The 25,718-nt window shown below is 32.0% G+C and overlaps 1 protein-coding gene across 2 annotated transcripts in view; it reads left to right on the plus strand.

Moving 5' to 3' along the window:
• Window positions 1-772: 772 nt before the first annotated feature.
• The window catches only part of Cbp80 (Nuclear cap-binding protein subunit 1), a 127,291-nt gene continuing 102,345 nt past the window's right edge, over window positions 773-25,718 (plus strand). For both annotated transcript variants that reach the window (XM_085816755.1, XM_085816756.1), the window contains exons 1-3: window positions 773-929; window positions 10,051-10,142; window positions 20,981-21,081. In XM_085816755.1, coding sequence (XP_085672881.1) covers window positions 893-929; window positions 10,051-10,142; window positions 20,981-21,081 — 230 coding nt within the window. In that variant the 5' untranslated portion in view covers window positions 773-892. The remainder of the gene's footprint in view (window positions 930-10,050; window positions 10,143-20,980; window positions 21,082-25,718) is intronic.

A 25,718-nucleotide genomic window follows, 5' to 3' on the forward strand; every position in this document is an offset into this window, starting at 1 on the left:
TTACAGAAATACACCTATATAAGTTTTTGGATACATCTTTCCATATGTTCAATTGTGTAAATATTTTACTTTATTTTACTGCTCAGAAATTTGTAAGTTTATACAAAAAATTTTTAACAACAGAACAGTTTATCTTAACTTTAAAAAATGAATAATAATTAATATATAAAGAAAAGCATTGCTTTATTTAACACCTTTACAATTAATAAAAATAGTAACAATTGATTTCTTACTTTTCATGAAAGTTATAAAACGAATTAACTAAAACGTTCAAATTATACAATTTAAATCCTACCATATAGCATTGTATCTTAAGGAACGAAGATACCAGCTATAAACAGAAACATTAAAATGTATTTAATATATTTTGATTATAGTTATATTAAATAACCTATTTCAAGTCCTTTTTTTCACATCTGGAAAGAAAACCACATGACATTGTGATATTTTTTGACATAGTTGTCATATTACATAAAAAAAAAGAAAATTAATACTTACGTGTGAAAAATAATGCCCGGAATTTTTTTCGAGAATCTATTTATGCATCCATATGCAATACAAGCTGACATGCTTCAAAAAGGAAAGAAAAAAATGTTGCAATGACAGACTTCCTTGCACAAGTCACGGTGATAACAGAAAGATGGCCGCCAAGCTTCACCGTTTGAGTTGAACCTTCCCTCCTTCTATTCTAACCTCCTTGGATGTCATGTGATACAGAGGCGCTGCTTTCTGAAACTCAAATTCACTAGAACAGTATATCAACAAAGCATAAAAAAATCTGGCAACATCGCTCTCGTGTTCGTAATGTTTTGAACCGCTACTGTGGTGTGTATTGGCATTTGGTAGCTCTTGTTTTATTGTTATATCCTAAGTACTTGTCAGCACTGTAACTATGAGTCGAAGACGAAATTACGACGATGATGATGAAGGTATGTTTTGATTTTCATTGCTCTAGATTAATATTCTGTTTGGTAAATTGGAAGTTCAGACATTTAGTTAGGGATGATTCGGATAAACTTACGAATGGTTCTTCAAGGCTTGCTTAAAAATGGTTTAGAAATCATAAAATTAATAACGTTAAAAAATAAGAAATTAGTCCCTTCCCCAATTGTATAAGCAGGAACAAAATCTAAACAAATTCATTCCCAAGCAGTAGAATAAAATGTGGATTCTTCTGCACCATCTCTAACATTATCTTATGCTGTTAATTTATCTTTTTATTTTAAAAATACCCCATTCCATAAGCTAACATCAGTGCAATATTAGATATATGTCAATGCTATATTAGTTATATATCAGTGCAATATTAGTTAATGCAGTATTTGTTAAATACATTTCTATAAGTGGTTGATCTTTAGATTATGGTAACTTGGCGATTTTTCGGCGAAAATTTGGCGACCAACACTCCTACAGCAACCCTCTATTTTTTTTTCCCGCCGCCATTTTGTCTTCACGAAGTAAAGACATGTTTCTTTTCTTTTTATCTACTGAACACTTCTTCCAACAATCTACTAGCCGAATTACACTTATGCTAAAAATTTTATCTAACAAAACTGCTTAATCATGACAAATATTCACTGCAAAATTGGGAAAAAGTGCACAATACCATACTCCTTATGCGTTTTTCAAAATAACACATACACATAAACCATGTACATGTCGACTTATTTTTACTTAAAAAAACATCCCAGAATTGCACAAAAATGGCATTGCGCACACTCTTCACCATATCCATGTACACTCCTTTTTTCTCATAAATTAGAAAAATTTCACGAAAATGCATGACAATTTTCTGAATCTTTAAACCCGTTACAAAGAACATATATGAAATTACCTAATAACGAAAAAGTATATACCCTTTCCAAATATAAACATTTCCACGTATAAAATAAATAAAATATCCAAAAACTTTTACCTCTAAATCATCTATTATATTATAAACATCACCAACGAATTCATACCGCAAACATTACAAATACTTAGTGTCAAATATTTAAATTATTTCCATGCACGTTTACTTCAACTAAAATGTATACCAAATTCCTACAAACATAAAATTCACAAAATAACTATCATTTAATTAAAATATAATTAAATTCAAAAACACTACTTAAAATATAAATAAGCACATACATTAAATTAATAAAAATTAGCTTACAATCCTAATTACTTTAAACTAAATCATTGCTAATAACAATTTTCCCAATAATACCAAATTACTTTACTTCCACCTTACATTTAGAACAATGTATAAAAATAATATCCTCAAATAATTAAAAATACTAACTTACCTAATCTTCTTCAGAATCTTGATTACGTGTCCGATAAACTTTTCTTATTTCTGTTTCAGGATCTTTAAAATCATACTTATAGTTCACAGCAAGGTACCAGGTAAAATAAATAACTTAATAAAACATCTTTACTTCTATCTCGCACAACCTTAAAGAAAAACTTATTACTACCCCTTTCAATCCCACTAAATACCCATTTCGAATTCACTTTAGTTAGGGCCATGGGATCCAAAAATTAACGAACACTGTTTCACACAAAACGGAATAAAGCCAAATACAAAATTTCCAGATTTTTTCCCGATTTCCCCCCTTTTTCGATTAAAGAACCATAATTCGTCCATTAATATCAATGATCTCTCATTTCCCTCACACAAAATAATGCGTAATCGGAACTGAGTACTGCTCACATTATTACCAAAGTCCCAGGTAGTAACCTTTGTCGCCTCCAAAATGTCGCCAAACTACCAGTTACCATATTTTAAAGATCAGCCCTATAAGTTTTTATTTGAAAGTATTTGATTTGATTTTAAAGTTATATAATTTTAATTTGAGTTGATCTTTACATTATGGTAACTTGGCGATTTTTTGGCGAAACTTTGGCAACCAACTCTCCTACAGCAACCCTCTATTTTTTCCCCGCCGCCATTTTGTCTTCACGAAGTAAAGACATGTTTCTTTTCTTTTTATCTCCTGAACACTTCTTCCAACAATCTACTAGCCAAATTACACTTATTTTAGAAATTTTATTAAACAAAATTGCTTAATCATGACAAATATTGACTGCAAAATTAAGAAAAACTGCACAATACCATTCTCCTTACACATTTTTCAAAATAACACATACACATAAACCATATACACGCCGACTTATTTTTACTTAAAAAAAACATCCCAGAATTGCACAAAAATGGCATTGCGCACACTCTTCACTATATCCATGTACACTGCTTTTTTCTCATAAATTACAAAAATTTCACGAAAATACATGACAATTTTCTCATTCTTTAAACCTGGTAAAAAGAACATATATGAAATTACCTGATCGCGAAAAAGTATTTACCCTTTACAAATATGAACATTTCCACATATAAAATAAATAAAATATCCAAAAACTTTTACCTCTAAATCATCTATTACATTATACACGTCACCAACGAATTCGTACCGCAAGCATTACAAATACTTAGTATCAAATATTTAAATTATTTCCATGCACATTTATTTCAACTTAAACATATACCAAATTCCTACAAACATAAAATTCACAAAATAACTATCATTTCATTAAAATATCACTAAACCATGTACACGTCGACTTATTTTTACTTAAAAAAACATCCCAGAATTGCCAAAAATGGCATTGCGCACACTCTTCACTATATCCATGTACACTGCTTTTTTCTCATAAATTAAAAAAATTTCACGAAAATACATGACAATTTTCTCAATCTTTAAACCCGGTAAAAAGAACATATATGAAATTACATGATCGCGAAAAAGTATTTACCCTTTACAAATATCAACATTTCCACATATAAAATAAGTAGAATATCCAAAAACTTTTACCTCTAAATCATCTATTACATTATACACGTCACCAACGAATTCATACCTCAAGCATTACAAATACTTAATATCAAATATTTAATTTATTTCCATGCACGTTTATTTCAACTTAAACTTATACCAAATTCCTACAAACATAAAATTCACAAAATAACTATCATTTCATTAAAATATAATTAAATTCAAAAACACTACTTAAAATATAAATGAGCACATACATTAAATTAATAAAAATTACCTTACAATCCTAATTACTTTAAACTAAATCATTGCTAATAACAATTTTCCCAATAATACCAAATTCCTTTCCACCTTACATTTACAACAATGCATAAAAATAATATCCTCAAATAATTAAAAATACTAACTTACCTAATCTTCTTCAGAATCTTGATTACGTGGCGGATACACTTTTCTTACTTCTGTTTCAGAATCTTTAAAATCATACTTATCTTTCAAAGGAAGATACCAGGTAAAATAAATAACATAATAAAACGTGTTTATTTCTCTCTCGCACAACCTTAAAAAACATTTATTACTATCCTTTTCAATACCACTAAATACCCATTTCGAATTCACTTTTGTTAAGGCCATGGGATCCAAAAATTCACAAACACTATTTCACACAACACAGAATAAAGCCAAATACAAAATTGCCAGATTTTTTCCCGATTAAAGAACAGTAATTCGTCCATTAATATCACATAACATATCCCATGATCTCTCATTTCCCTCGCACAAAATAATGCGTAATCAGAACTAAATACTACTCACATTCTTAACAAAGGCTAACTAACCTAATCTTCTTCCGAATCTTCCTTACATGGTGGATACACTTTTATTATGGATTCAATAAAATTACTGAATGATTTTTTTCCCGAATTTGATAGAATTTGATAAAAAAAAAAATTCTCTTTATCACATCTACAATTCACTTTAGACAGCGCCATACAATCCCAAAATTATTCAACCCTACTTCACACAACACGCAATGAAGCTTAATACAAAATAATATACATCCACAGATACTTGTCCAAATTCCCCCCTTTTTCCGATTAAGGAACCGTAATTCGTCCATTAATATCACGACATATCCCATGATCTCTCATTTCCCCCACACAAAATAATGCGTAATCGGAACTGAGTACTGCTCACATTATTACCAAAGTCCCAGGTAGTAACCTTTATCGCCTCCAAAATGTCGCCAAACTACCAGTTACCATATTGTAAAGATCAACCTTAATTTGTAATAGCTTCTGAAAGCTGCATGTTAATTTGGTTTTCGCTTCTATTTTAAAAATTATAATGGGCTTACTGTATAATTTGTAATGGGCATCCTTCCTTGGATTATAGTAGATGGTTACACCTACATACAGACAATAAAAATAAACATTTGAATTACAGTTTATAGATTCTGGAATATTGAAAATTAAACTATTGCTTTTTTCTTTCATGACTGTAATGCGAAAATTTTCGTAATTTGACTAGGATGAAATATTATCAGCTAATCATATTTTTCTATTAAAGGTTTTTTATTTAGTTTGCTTGAATAGTACCTTGCAATTTCTAAATTCTTTTTCATATACAGTATAATGTCGGAAATCTGGAATGATCAAGGTTTTGGTGATTTTGGGCTTTTATATATAAAAAGTATGCATTGATTGTTAGTGAAATATTGTAGCATTTTCATGACTTAAAAGAAATTACAGACAAAAAGCACTCATTGTAAATGTTTGTTTTATAAATAATTTTTATTAATATTTTTGTATTTTATAGTAATGGATAAACATTCTGGCTAAAAATTTACAACAGGGTACCTCTTGGTGTGTTTGGTGGTTTTATGATACCAAGAAAGGCACCAAAAAAGCAATGTTTTGAAGATAGCTGTCATCCAAAACAGCGCGAAAAGCTTATGTTATGAAAATGACAAAAATACTCATTTCATGTATTTGTGGCTACGTCTCATCATCACCATTGGATGACTGATGCACATACATAATGCAAATATCACGGAATTGATCCCCTCCTCCTGATCCTGCTATTGGCGATGCCACATAAATTCCTTAACCCATTAACCGCCAAAACTACAAGGAATGTTTCTTTTCTCGTGAAAATAATAACAAATATTAAATTAAGCATTTATAACATAAATTTACATTGAAAATAAAAAAAAAATGCTTTTACCTGTGGAAAACGTGAGTGTTGCATTCGCGCAACGCCAGCAGAATAAGACTACGGATGTTTAGTGAGTAGGATTGTACTCGTGTGATGTTTCTTTTGAGTGGAGGGTAGGATTACTTTTTAGCTGTATAACGCTTTATAAATCTACAAATCACTTTACTTGTAATTAATTTAATATTAAAATATACATTGTATTTCTTTTACAAATACAGGTTATTTCAATTGAAAGATTCAAGCATGAAAAGCTTGATTACAATGATGATGTAAAGCTACATTACATACTTTGCATCTATAAACAGTCTGGCTATGGTACTCTTTACAACAATGTCTTTTGTTATCAACGGACTTTATGATAAAATGTCTACAACCTCCATGCAATGGTTTTTGAATGCTGAATTTACTAGGTCTTCCTGTTGCTGATCTATTTGTGGCTCATTCTACACTCTCAATAGGAGTTTGTAAAAGGAATAATGCATTCTCGCGTCTGAAATCTAAAAGAGACTTTATATTTCCAGTAGTAAAAAGTGGTGATATTTAGTAAGTTTAGATACGGTCTCGCCTCATATAATTTATCAGTATTGTCAATTTGACTATTGTCAAATGCAAATTCTGCTTCATATTCCTGTACTGCAAACGTGATATCGATTCTCGTACAACAGGAACAGAAATGTCCTTATCAAAAGACCAATACATTTTTTCTTGAGGTAAAGAATAATATCCTGTAAGCAATAATATTCCAATAAATCTTCTCATATAGGCTTCAGATGCAATAAATTCTGGGCTTTTTTTTTTTTTCTGAGCGTATATATTTGTCTGTTCAACAAGAAGAGAGTAAATGTCTAAACAAAATCGAAAATCTGTGCACTAGTTTTACCTTGTATTTTGCCTTTTATAATTTCTCTTTTATCTCTTTTTTCGTGTTCTTCCTGAGACATAACTAACAGTTCCTTTTTTTATCCACTTCAAGATTTCAATCTTCTGCTTTTTAAACTTTTTAGTATGACTATAACTGCTTTTAGAAGGCTGAAACTTACTTCTTACATGAATTTCAACTTCCCCAGCAGTATCATTTGGTAAAATATCATTATCATTATTTAAAACATTGCCATTCTTTTCTTCTTCGTCACTAGCTTTTGCAATTTCTGGGGGAACAACAACAATATCAGTTTCATCCTGGTCATTTTTAACATTTTCATCATCTGTTTCTTCATCAAAAAATCTTTGAAGGGCTTCTTCTAATGTAAGATACCGCTTTCTAGGCATTTTTAAACAACCAGAACATGAACCAGAACATCGAAAGGAATGAGTGAAAAAGGAGATTGACTACCCGTTTCCTGCTGACGCTGCGTCAGCTCAACACCTGTTTTCCCTTGCTTCCCAACACAAATATAAACATTTGACTGATGTAATATTCTGATAAACAGTGACCTTGACTAAAAATAGATCACTCATAAAGACGGCAATTCTTTTATTAAATATTTTCATCAAAAATACCCGGTCGAAAATTTTGCTTAAAGTATGAGATTAATTGTTATAAACAAAAGGATTGTTGAAGGCAAATATTTTTTTACATAAATAATCTTCATGATATTCCCTACACAAAATCATCTGCTGCTATAAAATATCTTAGGTAGTTATATTTATATATGCATTTATTTTGACCGTTGTGTCAACGCAACACCAGCGGCTAATGGTTTAAAGTAGAATACGAAATGTCATCCATTGACTGCTAAAGACTTCACTTGTGAAAATTCGCACTTAATGTGGTTCCACATGCCCTCAGTGGTGTTGGTATGAGTGCCAGTATTGAGCACCTTTCTCATGACAAACCTACTCATTGCCATTGAATTGATCCTTAAGCTTGACCAGATGCATGTTTTTCATACAAACATGTCACTCTTGGCATAAACTAATTAAATCTTATTTGTGCACCAATCTGTTATAGCTTTCTTGCCATTTTGCTCTAAATCACGAAAAAAACAAATACAGTCAAAAGTCGTTAATCCGGACTCGTCGGGACTTCGGCGATTCCTGATTATCGATTTTTCCGGATTATAGATCATAAGTTTAAATCTCGTAAGATGGCATGCAGAAATTATAAAATTAAAAATATGAAACCGTAATTTATGAAATAAAGAACAATTATGATCTAAAGGGTATCAAAATTTGCAAAAAGAAAAAGCTTAATATTTATTTGTTTACTTTATTAAACATTTCTTTCAATGTAAGTTGTTTAAGTTTTGCTTCGTTTCATGTGATAATACTTTCTCTTTAATTCTATTAAACAGACATAATTTCTTGTTCAGTTACAAAGTTCCGTCGTTCAAGTCCTATAATTGCTGTGTCAAGAATACCGACTAATTTGTCAATCGAAATTTTTTTGTTTTCAATAACCTCTGTCACTTTTCTTTGCTATCGGAAGCGAATTATAATGACGAGGAACTTGTTTTAAATCATATCAAAGACGAAGCATATCGAGATGAAATACTACATTTGGTAAGGAATTATAAGCCAAATAAAATAAAAACATCTGCGCTGAAGATAAGGATAGTGCTGACAAATCATCTTCCAATTCATTACGCGCCCGCCGCCGAGCAGCGTGAAATTGATGAACAGATTTCGGATTTCAAAACATACTTTCGCTTTAGATCCTTTACATATTAACAAATATATATCGGAAATTCTATTTGATATAATCGAAAGTTTAAGCTTACTTTTATAAAATTGCTCTTACAGTCTGCAAAAAATAATAAGCCGGATGCAATTCGAAAATTAAGGAACAACGCAATCATCAACATTAACTGAAATAGATAATTATTTAGCTTATACGTCCATTATACATAAAATGTGCGTGCGAAAACATATTCTGCACTTGCGCACACGCATATGCGCAGTCGTAAAAGGTCTTACGCGCACGCGTGAACGCCTCTGCGCATGTGTCAACGCGGCGCATGCGCAGAAAGTTTTTAGTTTTGATGTCCGGATTATAGATCATTCCGAATTATGGGTGTCCGAATTAACGACTTTTGACTGTACTTATCTTACCAAATGCACTTCTTTGTGAAAATAACGGAACAGTGATTCAATAGTACCAGCCAGCTAATGAAAGCCAGAGGCCAGTTAACAGCAATTAACATTCTAATTATTCAAAATACTTGATTTGTAGTACATAAATATATTGGAAAGTAAAAACCATGTAGTCTTAGTCACTAAGAAGTTCTAGTCAGATTAAACTTCAGAAAAATATTGGCACATAACAAAAAAACAACAACAACAACAAAAGGCTGCCATAACATTGGGAAAACAGTTCTGGATTATCAGAAAACTGCTAACAGCATCGGTATTTCCCACCAAATCAAAGGGCACAATTTTCTACTCTAAAATCAAATTTTCAAATTTATAATTTCATGGTTTTGAAGAAATGCAATTTTGGAACAATGCTGATGTTATTCTGTCAAAGAGCATCCCAGGGTCAACTAAATTCTGAATAGCTTTATGCTTTTATTATCATTATACAAATATCTCATAATTGATTTTTTAAATATGAAATGGTAAATTATTTCTGGGACTACGGGCAATAAATTTTTTGTCTAATTATATAATTAAAAAACCATTTTTTTAAAAGTTCTGTTTGTGTTACATTTTAAACAAGTCATTTTGATAAGCTTATTAAATTTTATTAACTCTGTTAGTTTATTTAATTTGGTAAAGTAATTTGTTTTTAATTAATTTAAATGGAGCATTATGTAAATTAATTTTCTTAAAAAGTTTATTAAAATATTATGCTTGAATATTTTAAAATTTATGGTATAAATTTTTAATAAATAATTAAGACTAACAAAAGATAAATGTTACTTCTTTCTTGTTCTACATTTCAACTGTTACAACAACATGCTCATTTATTTTATAAGTTTATTTAGTGTTTGTTTCAGAAATGCATACATTTTCAACATTTTGAAAACGTATAAAAAATTAAAAGCATATTGTTAAATAATTGTTTGTTTATTGCTAGATGGTCATGCACGAAAACGAAGGCGCCTGAGTGCTGAACCAAAAGAAATTGAAGATAGACTTGAGTCTCTGATTATGCGTGTAGGAGATAAGGTATTATTTTGGAATATTGTGAATTTAATATTATCTTATACTTAAAGTGAAAACAAATGTTTGAGATCATTATAGGTTAAAAAATATTATATTCACTGCTTTCCGAAAACTAAGAGAAAACATCAGCCATACATAGAAGACTTCATGAAGGTATGTATGGGAGGTGACCAGTCATTTGCATGCTGCTGACGTCACGACATAGAAGGGAACATTTGAGGTAGACATACCAACAAATCCATTGCACGACTATTCTCTTTATGGATGAGTTCAGGTTTAGCCTCTGAAGCGATAGTAGGCATTATTTGATTTGGAGAGAAACTGGAACCCGTTATCATGCATCAAACATCCACAAAAGAGATTCATATAGAGGAGGCAGTGTCTGTGTTCGGAGTGATAACTCTTTGGGTGGACGCTCAGACTTCTTTATCTTTCCACATGGAACCATGAATGCTCAGGCCTATAGAGATGACATCCTTGATGCTTATGTGCACCCTTATGCTGGAGCAGTAAGTGATAATTTCCTGCCACAGGATGACAACGTTAGACCACATAGGGCTCCAATCATGGATGATTATCTTCAGTAGCAAACAAATCAGCACATGGAATGGCCAGCTCAATTACCAAACCTGAATCTTATCGAGCATGTTTGATTTGCTTTAGGAAAATTTACAGCTGCTCTCATTTCTCCTCTGCAGACCCTTGTCATGCTCTCAACTGCTTTGCGAGAGCAATGGCTCTCACTTCCTACAAAATTGATAGACTGCATAATAGACAGCATCGCACATTACCGTGTTGTATTGCTTTTAGGGAAGATCGTACTTCGTATTGAAGGTAGTTTTCCTGTACCCAACTGATACATCTGACTTGTTCATTTTATACATATGCTAATTTCTATAACATAATTCTCTGGTAATTTCTGTTCATGTTATTTTATACCTTACTATGTGTTATGTATTGTGTGTCTGTTTCATTAAATTCTACGTGTAACTGTTTGAGCAGTAGTCATTTTTGTAGTTTTTCTTTAATTAAAATTAATGATAATGAATTATTCCAGGTTAAAGAATTTGTGCTTCCTTTATCTTAGGAAGTACATGTATATGTCGTTTAATATTGAATTTTTCTAATTATTAAATGTATTGAATAATTATTAAATATGTTGAAAAAGCCAAAGTTATGGTAAAAGCATCAAAGAAAATAAGGTAAAAATATCTTTCAAGGTGTTGCTTGGCGATTTTTTGGCGCCATTCCTTTTTACATCCAACACCCTCCCCAGTAAAATGGCATCCAAAACATAGTGCAATAAAACATAATTAAAATAAAAAAATGGAAAAATATATTTACGGGTGCTTCCTTCGCGAAAATTGGTCGCCGCTACCTAAAGCCAAAATGTGTCTGTGTACACATTGACTTATTTTAACTTAAAAAAATCATCAGAGAATTGCACAAACTTGGGATTGCACACTCCCTTTGTCCATGTACACTTTAATCTATTTTAACTTAAAAAGTCAAAGGAACAGCCAACAAAAAATATATAACCTCAATAAATTACATTTAAAATCAAATAACATAAAAAAGGAAATTCATCTTAGCACTACACAAAGCAAGTATCCATTTACCTTATTTAGAAATTTGCCTGTCTTCAGTCAAACAAAATTCCTTAACAGCATCCAAAAACTTCCTAAAATTATCTGAGCTATAATCTGTACACTGGCATCACCTCATAAATTCACAAAGAGTCAAAAATATCCTCCATAGTGCCAGTATTGTCCGACATCTGACCATACGCATTTCCTTCCTACAAACAGGACACTTATAATGGCGACTAAGGAAACCTTCATTTACACACTAGTTAATTAATGTTCTTTTCCACTTACATTCCAAATCATACAGAAACTTCAAATTAATCTTACCACATTCAGCCATTTTACTGTCTAAACCACAAAACAAGCAACAAACTTCCTGAACAACATACCCTTACAAATTTTTTCCCATCATTCAAAATTCACAGCAATCATGCAAGCAATTATGTCATAATAGGGTTTCCACAACATTCAGCTACTCATGTTACCATAAATGAAACAACTTTGCAATAATACAAGGGGCACCCTTAAATCTACTCTCTAACCCCTAAAAAATATAATCTCAGTAAACTGCATTTTAAATCAAACAATGAAAGAAAAATACATGTTATCTTATATACACACTACAAAAAGAAGTATCGCCTTATCATATTCTGAACTTTCTGTGTGGTACACTGCGCAAAAAAAGGACATTTCTATGTCTCTTGTTCCACTAAGCCGATTGGCGAAATTCAAATTTTGTTTTTCATGTCTCGAAAGCATGATTTAGGGTATGTATTAGATTTATATATAGCATTGTTCTAATATAGGTATTTTGACACAAAATATGGCTTTGGTTAAAGTACATTTATGGGTACCCCTTGGCGAAATTTTGCGGTAAATGGATATTGAATTTGTGCAATTCTTTGACTTGTTATTTTGGCTTTGTGTAGCGGCAATTTTATCATAAAAAATCTCTATAACAGGGTTTCTATATCATTCAACTACTCAGGTTATCATAAATAAAACGACTTGTTGATAAACTAAACAACACTTGGCGATAAATGAAACAACAACCTCGTGATAATACAAGAGGTACCCTTCATTCTACTCTAACCTCGATTTTTTCTGAAATGACATGCCATTTTTTTTCCATATTTTGATTCTACGACTCAAATTATGCCAATGCACTAAATAAAATGCCTCGTTATGGAAAAACAATCATGTAAGCATAAATTTGTGAGATTAATAATTTGGCACCATAGGCAAGTGTCTGCCTGGCATACATCTCAAACCGAAACATTCACCTATTTTTTTATCCATAATGCTGACCTAGCGAGTCACTATTTATTATATTTTGCTTTCATCACCGCATGTTTATTAATACGTGACAGCTTCAGTTCATCTTTACTCTCTTGAACTTTTTAGGACTCACTCATGCTCAGTTACATTCCAGATAGAAAATACATAGTATGGGATTGTGCTAACGCGTGGAAGCCTGCTTCGCGAACTGAGTTTACCTGAGTTGACAGCTTCAGAAATAACTCGTGCAGTGATGCCTAAACTTTTTTTTTTTTTATATTAGGAATTGAATAACAAGAGTATGGCGACCTTTTATGCTAACATTACGCTTGGTGATGATTATAGATTTTTAAATGCTCTAAGAAATGTTGACAAAAAAAAATTTCAACAAAAATTTCTTTTCATATGCTAAAAGTAGATTTTGTTAATGAAACTCATAGGCCAAAATATTACATTTAGTGCTATTTTAATTAAGAATAACTGATATGTTATTCACCATAAACCCAGAAGCCGCGGCAGAATATGTAACTGAGCGCTGAGCGGTAAAATTTTAAGAGATGAGAAGTTTTTTATGATTTAGGGAAAGGACTGGGATCCAAAGTTTAGGTGCGGTGAAAATTTAGAACTTAGGAAGGCGCTTTGTAGCAGAATTTAGGTTCTGTAGAGACTGCAACAGGCGGTATCTAGCGCCGGCCCTAGATAAAGTGTTAAGTATGGTGGCAGTTTATTTACTCAGAACTCAGATTAGTTTTAAGCATGTGCAAGAAATAAATGTAGATATAGGAAATAACTAAACTAATACAATTCAGGCTTAATTCAGAACGCAATAAGAGTAAGACAAAATTTAGCGAAACAACTTGGTTTTCTTCGGCGATCTTGTAATACATGACCAATAAAGTATAACAGATGCTATTAATTAAGACACAATAACACGCCGAATAAATACTAATTCAGAAGTCAAACAACAAAAATCAGCGTTAATTTACAAAATTTTCACAGGATTAGTTTCGATGGTTTTACCGAACCATCATCTTCAGCTGCAAAACCGCAAATGAACAAGATAGGAAATAATGTTTAGATAAGATAAGAAAAAGCAAGTGGCGCCATCTGTTGGCGAAACCAGAACTAAAACATAATTTCTCTAAAAGCCGAAGGCAAATTTGGATTGGAATTAGGATCGTTAACTAGAACAGAAAGATTTTTATGAATGTGAAATGCCTCTAGAAAATCCAGTTCTCCAATGGAAGATGTTTTTTGAATAATTTTGGAACAGAAAAATTGAAAGTGTGATTTTCGGATCAACAATGTTGAGCAACAGAAGACTTCTGTGTTTCCTTTTTTCTAACATATGCCTCATGTTCTTTGACGCGAAATTTTAAGGCTCTCTTAGTTTGGCCAATGTAAATTAAACCGCACTGGCAAGGAATCCTATAAATACCCCAGGAATTCATATCCGGAATGGGGTCCTTGAGTATATAAGTTGGAATTTTATTGATGGGAGAGTAAACAACCCGAAAGTTAAATTTCTGCAAAATATGTGCAACTTTATAGCTAATTGATGGAAAGAAGGGAATGACAACAGGATTTTTATAATCTCCTAAAATAAGAGTGTGGCTTTTAGTGTGTTGAGATGAGAATTTTTTAACTGCTTGATTAATAATGTTGGGTGAAAAGCCCCTGTCAATAGCTATTGCTTTTAAATAATTTAGTTCTTCATCAAGGGCTAGTTTGGAGGAGCAAACTTGAAGAGCACGGAAAACATAGGAATAAAATGAAGCTAACTTTTGTTTAGTCGGATGACATGATTTAAAGTGTGGTGGAAGGCAAACCGATGAAGGTTTACGGTAAACTGTACTACTGAAGTTGGATGTGTTACGTGTGACCAGAATGTCGAGAAACGGAAGAGAATTGCAAGTCTCAAGTTCAAAAGTGAACTGAATAGCAGGATCAATAGAATTCATTGTTGAAAGAACTCTATTTAAATCATCTTTATTACCTTCAAACAGGGTAAAAGTATCGTCTACGTAGCGGAACCATGCCGGGAAGTTTAAAGTTTCAAACAATTTTGATTCATAATAATGCATGTAGATATCAGCCAGGATGGGACTGAGGGGGCTTCCCATGGCTAATCCCTCAGTTTGCTTGTAATATTTATTTTGGAAAACAAAATGTGTTTGTTTCAAACAGAGTTGAGTGAGAGAAATTAGCTCATCAATTTCGATGCAAGAGAAATGAAATTCGCGAAGTCTGGTTTCTAGACATCTTAATGCACCTTCCACTGAGACATTGGTGAATAATGATTTTACATCAAAAGAAACCATGAGTAAATTACGAGGAGAAATGTTTTTAACCTTTTTTACAAACTCTATTGAATTTTTTATGGTGTAAATGTTATTGTCTAATAGAGTGGAAAATCTAGAAACTAAATATTTAGCTAATGGATACGAGGCAGTACCTAAATTTGATACAATAGGGCAGAAAGGAATACCACTTTTATGAATTTTGGGAAGAGCATATAATCTGGCACAATTCGCAACAGATGGGATAAGCGAATGTTTTAAGTTGCTTGAAATGATTTGCGAAGATTTGATCGCAGTTTTTATTTTGGATAAGTCCGAAGGTGAAGGATCTTTAGGGATCAGATTATATGGTCCTTCGTTTAAGAGTTTAGTGACACCATCGATATAAGTGTTTTTATCCATGACGACTATCTGGCCACCTTTGTCGGCCTTTGAAATGACAATATCCGGGTTAGATGCCTAATCATCGCTCATAATGTGAAATTCAATAATAAACCTTTGAAACCAAATCTAACTGCGAGAGAAAGAGCTACAATGCGCAAGATTCATTCTAACCCGGATATTGTCATTTCAAAGGCCGACTAAGGTGGCCAGATAGTCGTCATGGATAAGAACACTTACATCGATGGTGTCACTAAACTCTTAAACGAAGGACCATATAATCCGATCCCTAAAGATCCTTCACCTTCGGACTTATCCAAAATAAAAACTGCGATCAAATCTTCGCAAATCATTTCAAGCAACTTAAAACATTCGCTTATCCCATCTGTTGCGAATTGTGCCAGATTATATGCTCTTCCCAAAATTCATAAAAGTGGTATTCCTTTCCGCCCTATTGTATCAAATTTAGGTACTGCCTCGTATCCATTAGCTAAATATTTAGTTTCTAGATTTTCCACTCTATTAGACAATAACATTTACACCATAAAAAATTCAATAGAGTTTGTAAAAAAGGTTAAAAATATTTCTCCTCGTAATTTACTCATGGTTTCTTTTGATGTAAAATCATTATTCACCAATGTCCCAGTGGAGGGTGCATTAAGATGTCTAGAAACCAGACTTCGCGAATTTCATTTCTCTTGCATCGAAATTGATGAGCTAATTTCTCTCACTCAACTCTGTTTGAAACAAACACATTTTGTTTTCCAAAATAAATATTACAAGCAAACTGAGGGATTAGCCATGGGAAATCCCCATCAGTCCCATCCTGGCTGATATCTACATGCATTATTATGAATAAAAATTGTTTGAAACTTTAAACTTCCCGGCATGGTTCCGCTACGTAGACGATACTTTTACCCTGTTTGAAGGTAATAAAGATGATTTAAATAGAGTTCTTTCAACAATGAATTCTATTGATCCTGCTATTCAGTTCACTTTTGAACTTGAGACTTGCAATTCTCTTCCGTTTCTCGACATTCTGGTCACACGTAACACATCCAACTTCAGTAGTACAGTTTACCGTAAACCTTCATCGGTTTGCCTTCCACCACACTTTAAATCATGTCATCCGACTAAACAAAAGTTAGCTTCATTTTATTCCTATGTTTTCCGTGCTCTTCAAGTTTGCTCCTCCAAACTAGCCCTTGATGAAGAACTAAATTATTTAAAAGCAATAGCTATTGACAGGGGCTTTTCACCCAACATTATTAATCAAGCAGTTAAAAAATTCTCATCTCAACACACTAAAAGCCACACTCTTATTTTAGGAGATTATAAAAATTCTGTTGTCATTCCCTTCTTTCCATCAATTAGCTATAAAGTTGCACATATTTTGCAGAAATTTAACTTTCGGGTTGTTTACTCTCCCATCAATAAAATTCCAACTTATATACTCAAGGACCCCATTCCGGATATGAATTCCTGGGGTATTTATAGGATTCCTTGCCAGTGCGGTTTAATTTACATTGGCCAAACTAAGAGAGCCTTAAAATTTCGCGTCAAAGAACATGAGGCATATGTTAGAAAAAAGGAAACACAGAAGTCTTCTGTTGCTCAACATTGTTGATCCGAAAATCACACTTTCAATTTTTCTGTTCCAAAATTATTCAAAAAACATCTTCCATTGGAGAACTGGATTTTCTAGAGGCATTTCACATTCATAAAAATCTTTCTGTTCTAGTTAACGATCCTAATTCCAATCCAAATTTGCCTTCGGCTTTTAGAGAAATTATGTTTTAGTTCTGGTTTCGCCAACAGATGGCGCCACTTGCTTTTTCTTATCTTATCTAAACATTATTTCCTATCTTGTTCATTTGCGGTTTTGCAGCTGAAGATGATGGTTCGGTAAAACCATCGAAACTAGTCCTGTGAAAATTTTGTAAATTAACGCTGATTTTTGTTGTTTGACTTCTGAATTAGATGCTATTAAGCCAAGCTAAAACTGTCTTTACAGATTCTAAGGCATTTCATTTAATGCAGTGAACTGCACTGCTCCCTAATCTTCTAGTTTGATCCAGCTTATTATTTTTTGCAGACTGTTATTATTACGGAAATTTTATAAAAACTAAGCTTTAACTTTCGATTATGTCAAAAAGAGTTTCCAATTCTGGAGCTACCAAAGGCTCTACAAAGCAAAACCATGTTTCAGTGTCCATTAAACAAAAAGTGGAATTGCTGCAAAAAATGGATAAAGGCATATCCGTCTCAAAATTATGCAAGAAGTATGGCATTGGAAAGTCAACTGTGTATGACATAAGAAAAAAGGAAAAGGAACTTTTTGAATTTTTTGTGGAAGCAACTTAAACAACTTACATTGAAAGAAATGATTAATAAAGTAAACAAATAAATATTAAGCTTTTTTTTTGTAAATTTTGATACTCTTTAAATCATAATTGTTCTTTATTTGATGAATTACGATTTCATGTTTTTAATTGTATAATTTCTGCATGCCATCTTACCAGATTTAAATTGATGATCTAATATCTGGAATCGCTGAAGTCTCTACAATTTCGGACTTTGTACTGTATTTATTATTCTCTCTTTTTTTGTTAAACTTTTTGATTCTTTCTTTCACATTTCGAAATTTAGATTCATTCCAAATAAAATTCGGCCATTTTTTTTAGGATTTATGGTACAACTCTAATATACGCCCTAATTTCACCAAATGTGGCGATATGTGTTCTGCGCTGGTTTTTGGCGCGATTGCGTGTTCTATGGCAACCCTGTTGACGTTGAAAAATCTTTCATTGGAGCTCGTTGGTTCACCTCTGTGTCTGAGAAGATGGGAGGGAAAGATAAAATGGTAGTTGTTGAATTGAAGTTCGGCAAAAGGAAATATGATTGTGGCTATCCTGTTGAGGGGTAGTGGGTATTTAGAAGTGCCGAAAGAAGGTCTGGGAGATTATTTTTAATGGCAGTGCATGATAGAAGTAGGGATTTGTGATTCTATTTATTTGTGAACCATGGTATAAATTTTCTGGATAGTGTGTCTGGCTGTCATGTAAATACGATAGTGATTACGTGGCGGTATGAAATTTATATTTCTGCTATTCGAAAACGCATTAATTCATGGTAAGTGCATTTTATTTTATCCTTGTTCTTATTTTGTAAAATGTTATGTTCATTGGTTCTTTAGTATGAATTTCTGTCGTTATTGTTGTTTTTTTTAAATTGTTTGAAAGTTATTTTAGTTTATTTTGTTGTTTATCGTCTAGACTGTACAATTCGTAGATGTTTTTTAAAGTTGAAACAGAACGCTGTGTACATGGTATTATTTGAAATTTATTGTTGTTATGTTATTTTATTAAAGCGAGGAGTGTGAAGATCGTAGATTCCTTCCTTGCCTAAATTGTGCAATTTGTAGAATTTTTTTAAAGTTTAAACAGGATGCTGTGTACATGGTATTCTTTAAATTTATTGTTGTTATGTTAATTTATTAAAGCGATGTCTGCTTAGTTTGTAGATTCGTTCGTTGCCTACATTGTGCAATTCGTAGATGTTTTTTTAAGTTAAAACATGTCGCTGTGTACATGGATTCTTGTCAAATATTTTTGGTTAGAAACTTTACATTTTTGCTATCTAAATTTTTTGTTTTTGTTTCGGATTTTTAGCTAAATTGTGTGTTCAAAACGTAGATTTTGCATGTGCGAAAACCGCGTTTTTGGAGACATTTTAGGCTAAAAGTTCAAGATGTAGACAAAAAATTTAGATAGTAATATGGCAGCGTGAAGTTTCTCGCCAAAAATATTTGGCGAGAAATTTGGCGACTTGAGGGCGCATATCAGAGTAGTTCCGGATTTATTTTTAAAATTTATTTTTTCAAATAATTTTTATAAATTTTTCAAAAAAACTTTTGAATGTAACCTATAAATTTTTTGCCATGATTTTAAAGTAGATGTATTTCTAAGCATACTTGCAAAAAATTAGTTTTTTATTCAAAATTTCCAAAGATATATGTGAATTTATATATTTCACGTTTTGAAATTTGGTATATTTGTTGAAAGCAATAATAACATCAAATGTCGTTTAGGCATTAAAATTATTTGAAAGTCGAAACTATGTGATTTTTTTTTTCCACTCATGTACAATGTGAAAAGGTAGGAATGATGCAACTTTCTTTCCACTCCTGTACATTGGAAGGGAAAGGAAAATAGACTGCTATATATTAAGAAGTTGGTAAAAGTACTTGAGTGTAACAGCTGTAACAGAAAAGATATGAAAATTTTCTCCACTGGTTTTTACTTTGTAAATATGCTTCAAAAATCATTTGTAAACATTTTATTAATTTTCAGTTTTAGTGAATTTACATTGTAAAGTAACACAGCATTAAAGGGCATAAAATTGGGATTTTATTATTTGGATTTTTTATTTTAAGAATTTTGTTATGTACTGATTTCAAGATTGTATTATAGCTGAGAATCCTAAAAGGGCTTTTCTTTTGAGTTTGATCAACATTATGCTTTTTTACTGTGAAATAAAATTTTTCTTGACCAAACATTGGAGCTTGTGACATTCATATAGGATGTAGCTACATTACTTGTTGCATTTCTTGCAAATATAACTTACTGTCACATTTTGGAAGAAACTGAATGCTAGGCTGTAAAGGGCATAAAATTGGGATTTTATTATTTGAATTTTTTATTTTAAGAATTTTGTTATGTACTGTTTTCAAGATTATTATAGCTGAGAATCCTAAAAGGGTTTTTCTTTTGAGTTTGATCAACATTATGCTTTTTTACTGTGAAATACAATTTTTCTTGAGCAAACATTGGAGCTTGTGACATTCATATAGGATGTAGCTACATTACTTGTTGCATTTCTTGCAAATAACCTACTCTCACATTTTGGAAGGAACTGAATGCTAGGCTGCAATTTTCAGCATGATTGACCGTCCAGATTTGTAGACATAAAAACCCTGTGATTTTGGTTTGTGGAATCACTTAGAACACAGTAAACAAAAATCACTCAGTATTCCTGAGAATTTTAGTATATGTTATCTAAGACATTTAATCAGCATCTGAACTCATAAGCTTTAAATGGAGCATCTGGAAACCAGACCATGTTTGTTTCATACTGCAGGTGATGCATAATTTCCAGTAGTTGAAGTAGCATAATTTCATATTTTTCAAGTGAATTCTTAAATTTTATATATTAAATTAATGATAATTTTCATTGCATTTTAAATATGAGCACATATAATTTTTATAAGAAATATTAATTCATATGTTGTTTTCAGAGTACATCATCCTTAGAGAGTAATTTAGAAGGGTTAGCTGGAGTGTTAGAAGCAGATCTGCCAACTTACAAAACAAAAATAATGAGAATTCTTGGAGAATGGTAAGATACATGTTGTAAAATGTATATTTTATGAATAATAATTCATGCAATGATAAAATTTTGCTTTTACACCAAATTTGTAAACATGAAAAACTAATTGAAAGCATTAAGGAAGTAATGAGATGAACTGAATTTTTATAGAAATAGATATAGTAGAAAAAAAAAAAAATTTTTTTTTTCCAGAACAGGAACAAAATAATAAAATTTTTTTTATTTAAACCAGCGCTGTTAAATTCAAGTCAAATGATATAAAAACAAAGACATTTTCAGCCCTAGCATTATGCTAGTGCATTTGCAAACATGACTAGGCCAATTTTTGATGGGAGAAGCACACTTTGCACCCGCTTTGCTGATGATAAATATAACTACTAAGGAGTTTTTATAGAACAGAGACTAGTTGTCAAGGAGTGGAATTGCTGTACACATATTTAGTACACATATTTGAAGTGGAATTGCTGTACACATATTTAGTACACATATTTGAAGTCTTGAAATAAAGACACATTTTTATTGTGCATACTGTTCTGATTAAAGGTTTTGATGAATGCAATGAGGATATTTAATGTGATATGGACAACGAAGATTGGCACTGTAACGTAATGCTGAGTTCAGGACTTCATCAGGTCTTTTGAAAGGTTCCTAAGCACTTTCGTTTTTGATGGCACGCCATCTTTTTTAAGATTTCTGAACCAAAAGCTGTGGATTGCATTTACTTTCATCCTCCATATCTAAGATGAGTACTAATTATAGATTATTTCATAGTTTTGATTTTTATTTAACAATCATATTTTGCTTTTTTTTGGTTAGATTTTTATTTTGGCTTAAACCTTGCACAATGTCTGATGTGCAATGCCGGCTAAATTCTGTTTTACAACTGATCAAATGATGGTTTATAATGGGAGAAAGTACATTTGCTTTTGCCACCTCCAAACCTATCTCAGAATCAATAACCAAATATAATTATGTAGTTTCTATTCTTCCTCGAGATACTACATCTTAGTACGTATGAAAACAGCCCCTACTGATATTATACAAAGCTGAAAACTGAGTTAATAAACTGATTGGCAGAATCTTCCAACCAAGAAATCTGTCATTTATTATCTGGGGAGGAATTGGGCTCATAAAAACCTTTTGATTTACTTAGGAATGTGAAATGTTGAGCAGAATCCTTATGTGTTCCTGATAACTATATCTTAGAATTATTCTTTTTGTGTTTGCCTTTGAAAATCCAGTCCATTTGCAAAGTGGTTCTTGGTTTAACTATAGACAAAGCTGCAAAAATTGCTGACCGAATCTTAGAAGTAAATCCAATCCCAGAGACTTGCGGTATTCCTCGCACAGCCAGTCAGTCTTTTGAGAACAAATTGTTTAAAGAAATGGAAAAATTAAACAAGCATATTGATTGTATTTCCATTTTTTGATTGTATTATTGAGCATATTGATTGTATTTTGCCCATATTGATTGTATTGCTTGCCAACTGGTGGAGATTACAATAATGAAAGAAGGTGCTCCAAAAGAGGAATGATGCTATTTCTTGATATTATAGGTGTTTTTGAAAAAATATAGAGAAGTGTACCAAACCTTGTTCATGGCAGGGAAACGAAACCAGCAAAGAATAGAGATGACTCATTCTTTGCCTGAAATTTCACATTGCCTGTTCGTTTATGACCAGAGAACAAATGTCTCATTCTGGGTCCATGCCAGCTCTGATGTGTCCTTATTTCCTATAAACAATTTTCCCTAAAAAGCTATTTTTACTGCTAATTTTTCAGCTATTCATGTTTATAGCCAAAAAGGTACTTTCTTTAGATTTCAAGTTAAGGTAACAGTTTACTTGGACCTTTCTTATAGCAAATGTTAGTATACCCATTCTTGGAGCAGATTTCCTTCATTTCTATGAATTGGTGCTTGATCTTTGACACAAGTGTTTCAAAGCTTTAAAAATGCAGTTTCAAACTGTAGACTTTGTGAAAAATGCAAACATTTATTCAATAAAAATTGTTTTTGGTGATACATAATATCACAAAATTCTAAAAGAATTTCCTTCTGTTACTAAATTACCAGATCCTAGGCAACCTGTTAAACACATTTTTCATTACATTGTAACTAAGACTCCACCTGTGGTTACTCCTCATCGGCTAGCTTCAGATAGCTTAAAAATAGCAAAACAAGAATTTCAAATTATGATGGAGTTGGAGCATTTGAGACCTTAGAGAAGCAAAATGCCTTCCCATTTGCATGTTTTCAAAAAGGAAAATTAGGACCTGTAAGAGATTGACGCATGCTAAATGCCCAAATAATAAAATATAAATACCCTATTCACAGAAAGACAATTTAACTGCTGCATTGCACAGTGCTAAAATTGTTAGTAATATTGACTTTATTAAAGCATACCATCAGATACCTATCAATCCCAGTGGTATTAATGAAACAGCCATACATATGCCATTCAGTTTATTTGGAAGTACTTGTATGCAATTTGGCTTATGCATCTACAACTTTACAATGTTTTATAGACAAAGTAACATAAGATTTAGAAGGTGTTTATGCTTTTGTCCATGACTTGGGCATAGCCTCCAAAAATTCCAAGGAACACTACAGTCATTTGAAAGTCTTATTTTCAAAACTCAGGACCGGATTTAGATTTGATGAGATCTTGAAGTGGGGGCCTATACTATAGTTTGTGCAGCTTATATGTAAATCCAGCACTGTCAAAACTTTGGGAATGTGTATTTTGAATAAATGCTTCAAAATGCACCTTTGATCAAACATCTCTTGATTTCTTAGGTAAAAATGGAATTGAACCTTTTCCTGAGAGAGTCAAAAGCATTTTCAGAATGTACCAAACTCTGGTAACCATGTTCATAATTAATGTTAATATGTTCATAACTCTGGTAACCATGTCCTTCAGTCAAGGAGTGCCACCGTTTTTGTATGCATTCTTTTTTGGTGTATTCCAAGTTCCAGTGATTTTTATAAACAAATCGTGATATTTTTTGCCTATTATATTAAAATATGAGCTTATGGAATATGCTAGCTATGGAAGATTCAGTAACATTTCTGCAGGAATACAGAATTGCTGAAAATTTTCTGAACAGAAACATGAGGAAATGCATTTCCTAAGCAGCACTGTTGCCGAAGTTTTGCATGAAGCCAAGCACTGCAATTCTGTTTTGTTTTCTAAGCAAAAACAGATCACTGAGTACTTCAGAAGAAGAACAGCGCCCCCCCCCAAAAAAAAGGGAATGTGTTTTATTTTTTTAAATATATATCTGGTAATCCTAATTTAATGATTCCGATTTGTATTTTAAATTACTAAAGTATGTTTTGTTTTCATATGTTGATTATGGTTACCGACTTTGATAAATATTGATAGTTTGAAAATTTTTCTAAAAAAAAAAAAAAGGATGTGAAAACCATCAACTTTTACCTTTCTTCGATAAATAACTTTACCTTTTCTTCAGTAAAAAATCACCAAAGAATGTCAAGGTGGTTGCATTACTATGTATGTACCGCTTCTTATATTACAATTTAAAAATTTGCTTTGTAACATATTTATTGCTATTTCATTTTTATGTATGTGCATTATAACGTTTTTCTATCTTGAATCACATTTTGATCTCTTTTAATTTTATATCCTAATTTTCTTATTAGGGGCAGGGACCTTGACAGTATGATTCCTCTGAAATATTTGATAATTTGATGTTGTTACTTTGAGTTGCCATCTGAGAAACTGTGTGGTAATAGTGATAAGAAGCATGCTTTGCTGCCGATAAATATGGCAACCTTAAGGAAACATTTTTGTAGAAGTGTGGAGAGAATAGAAACGGGCTGTTCAGGAGTAGTTCACATATTCGAAGTCTTGAATAAAGACAAATTTTTATTATGTATTATTTTCTGATTAAAGTTCTTTATGAATGCAGTAAGTATATTTAATTTGATATGGACAAAAGATCGGCTCTATACTGCATCGCCGGAATACTAGTTTATAACAATTTACTCAGCTTTCCTTAAGTGGAGGGCCTTTTTATTTCCATCAGTTACAGGAAATGTCTTTTGCACATGTTCATATTTCTTCATATGAATATTATCACAAAGGATACTCAAATGCTGCTTAATTATTCTAGTTTTTAAACATTAATGTGTATTATGCCATTTTTTTCATGAACTGTTGAGCAAAGGCAATCATGAATAGGTATTCGCTAGATTGCTTGTTTGAAGACCATAACCACTGAGTTTGCTTCAGAAAATTAGGAGTCATAAGAAATTTCAGGAGTTGATGTTAAGGATTTGAATATTCTAAATATTTATTAAATTATGGAAGCCTTTAGCAAAAGCCATCATAAAAAGTTACCAAACCTTCGTCAGCAAGTCATCTTTAGCAAAAGCCTGTAGAAGCTATCAAAGGAAGATACCAGGATGCTTATATCTCTGGGAACAGACACTTTGTATGAAGTATATGTTTGTGAAAAAATATTTTCTGTTTATGCGAGTAATAAAAAAATAACTATTCTTTAGAGTCAAACAGTGAAATGGCTTTTGTTTTGCTCCGAGGCTGATCATTGAATGATTAGTGAGGTTTTTCTTTCTGGAAATCAGAAGCCTGAGGCATTTTAGACACTCATTTCTGGCGAGT

The sequence above is a fragment of the Stegodyphus dumicola genome, chromosome 5 (genome assembly GCF_044657685.1).
Source record: "Stegodyphus dumicola isolate Sdum_Otavi_A_Nest chromosome 5, ASM4465768v1".
NCBI classification, from domain to species: domain Eukaryota; kingdom Metazoa; phylum Arthropoda; class Arachnida; order Araneae; family Eresidae; genus Stegodyphus; species Stegodyphus dumicola.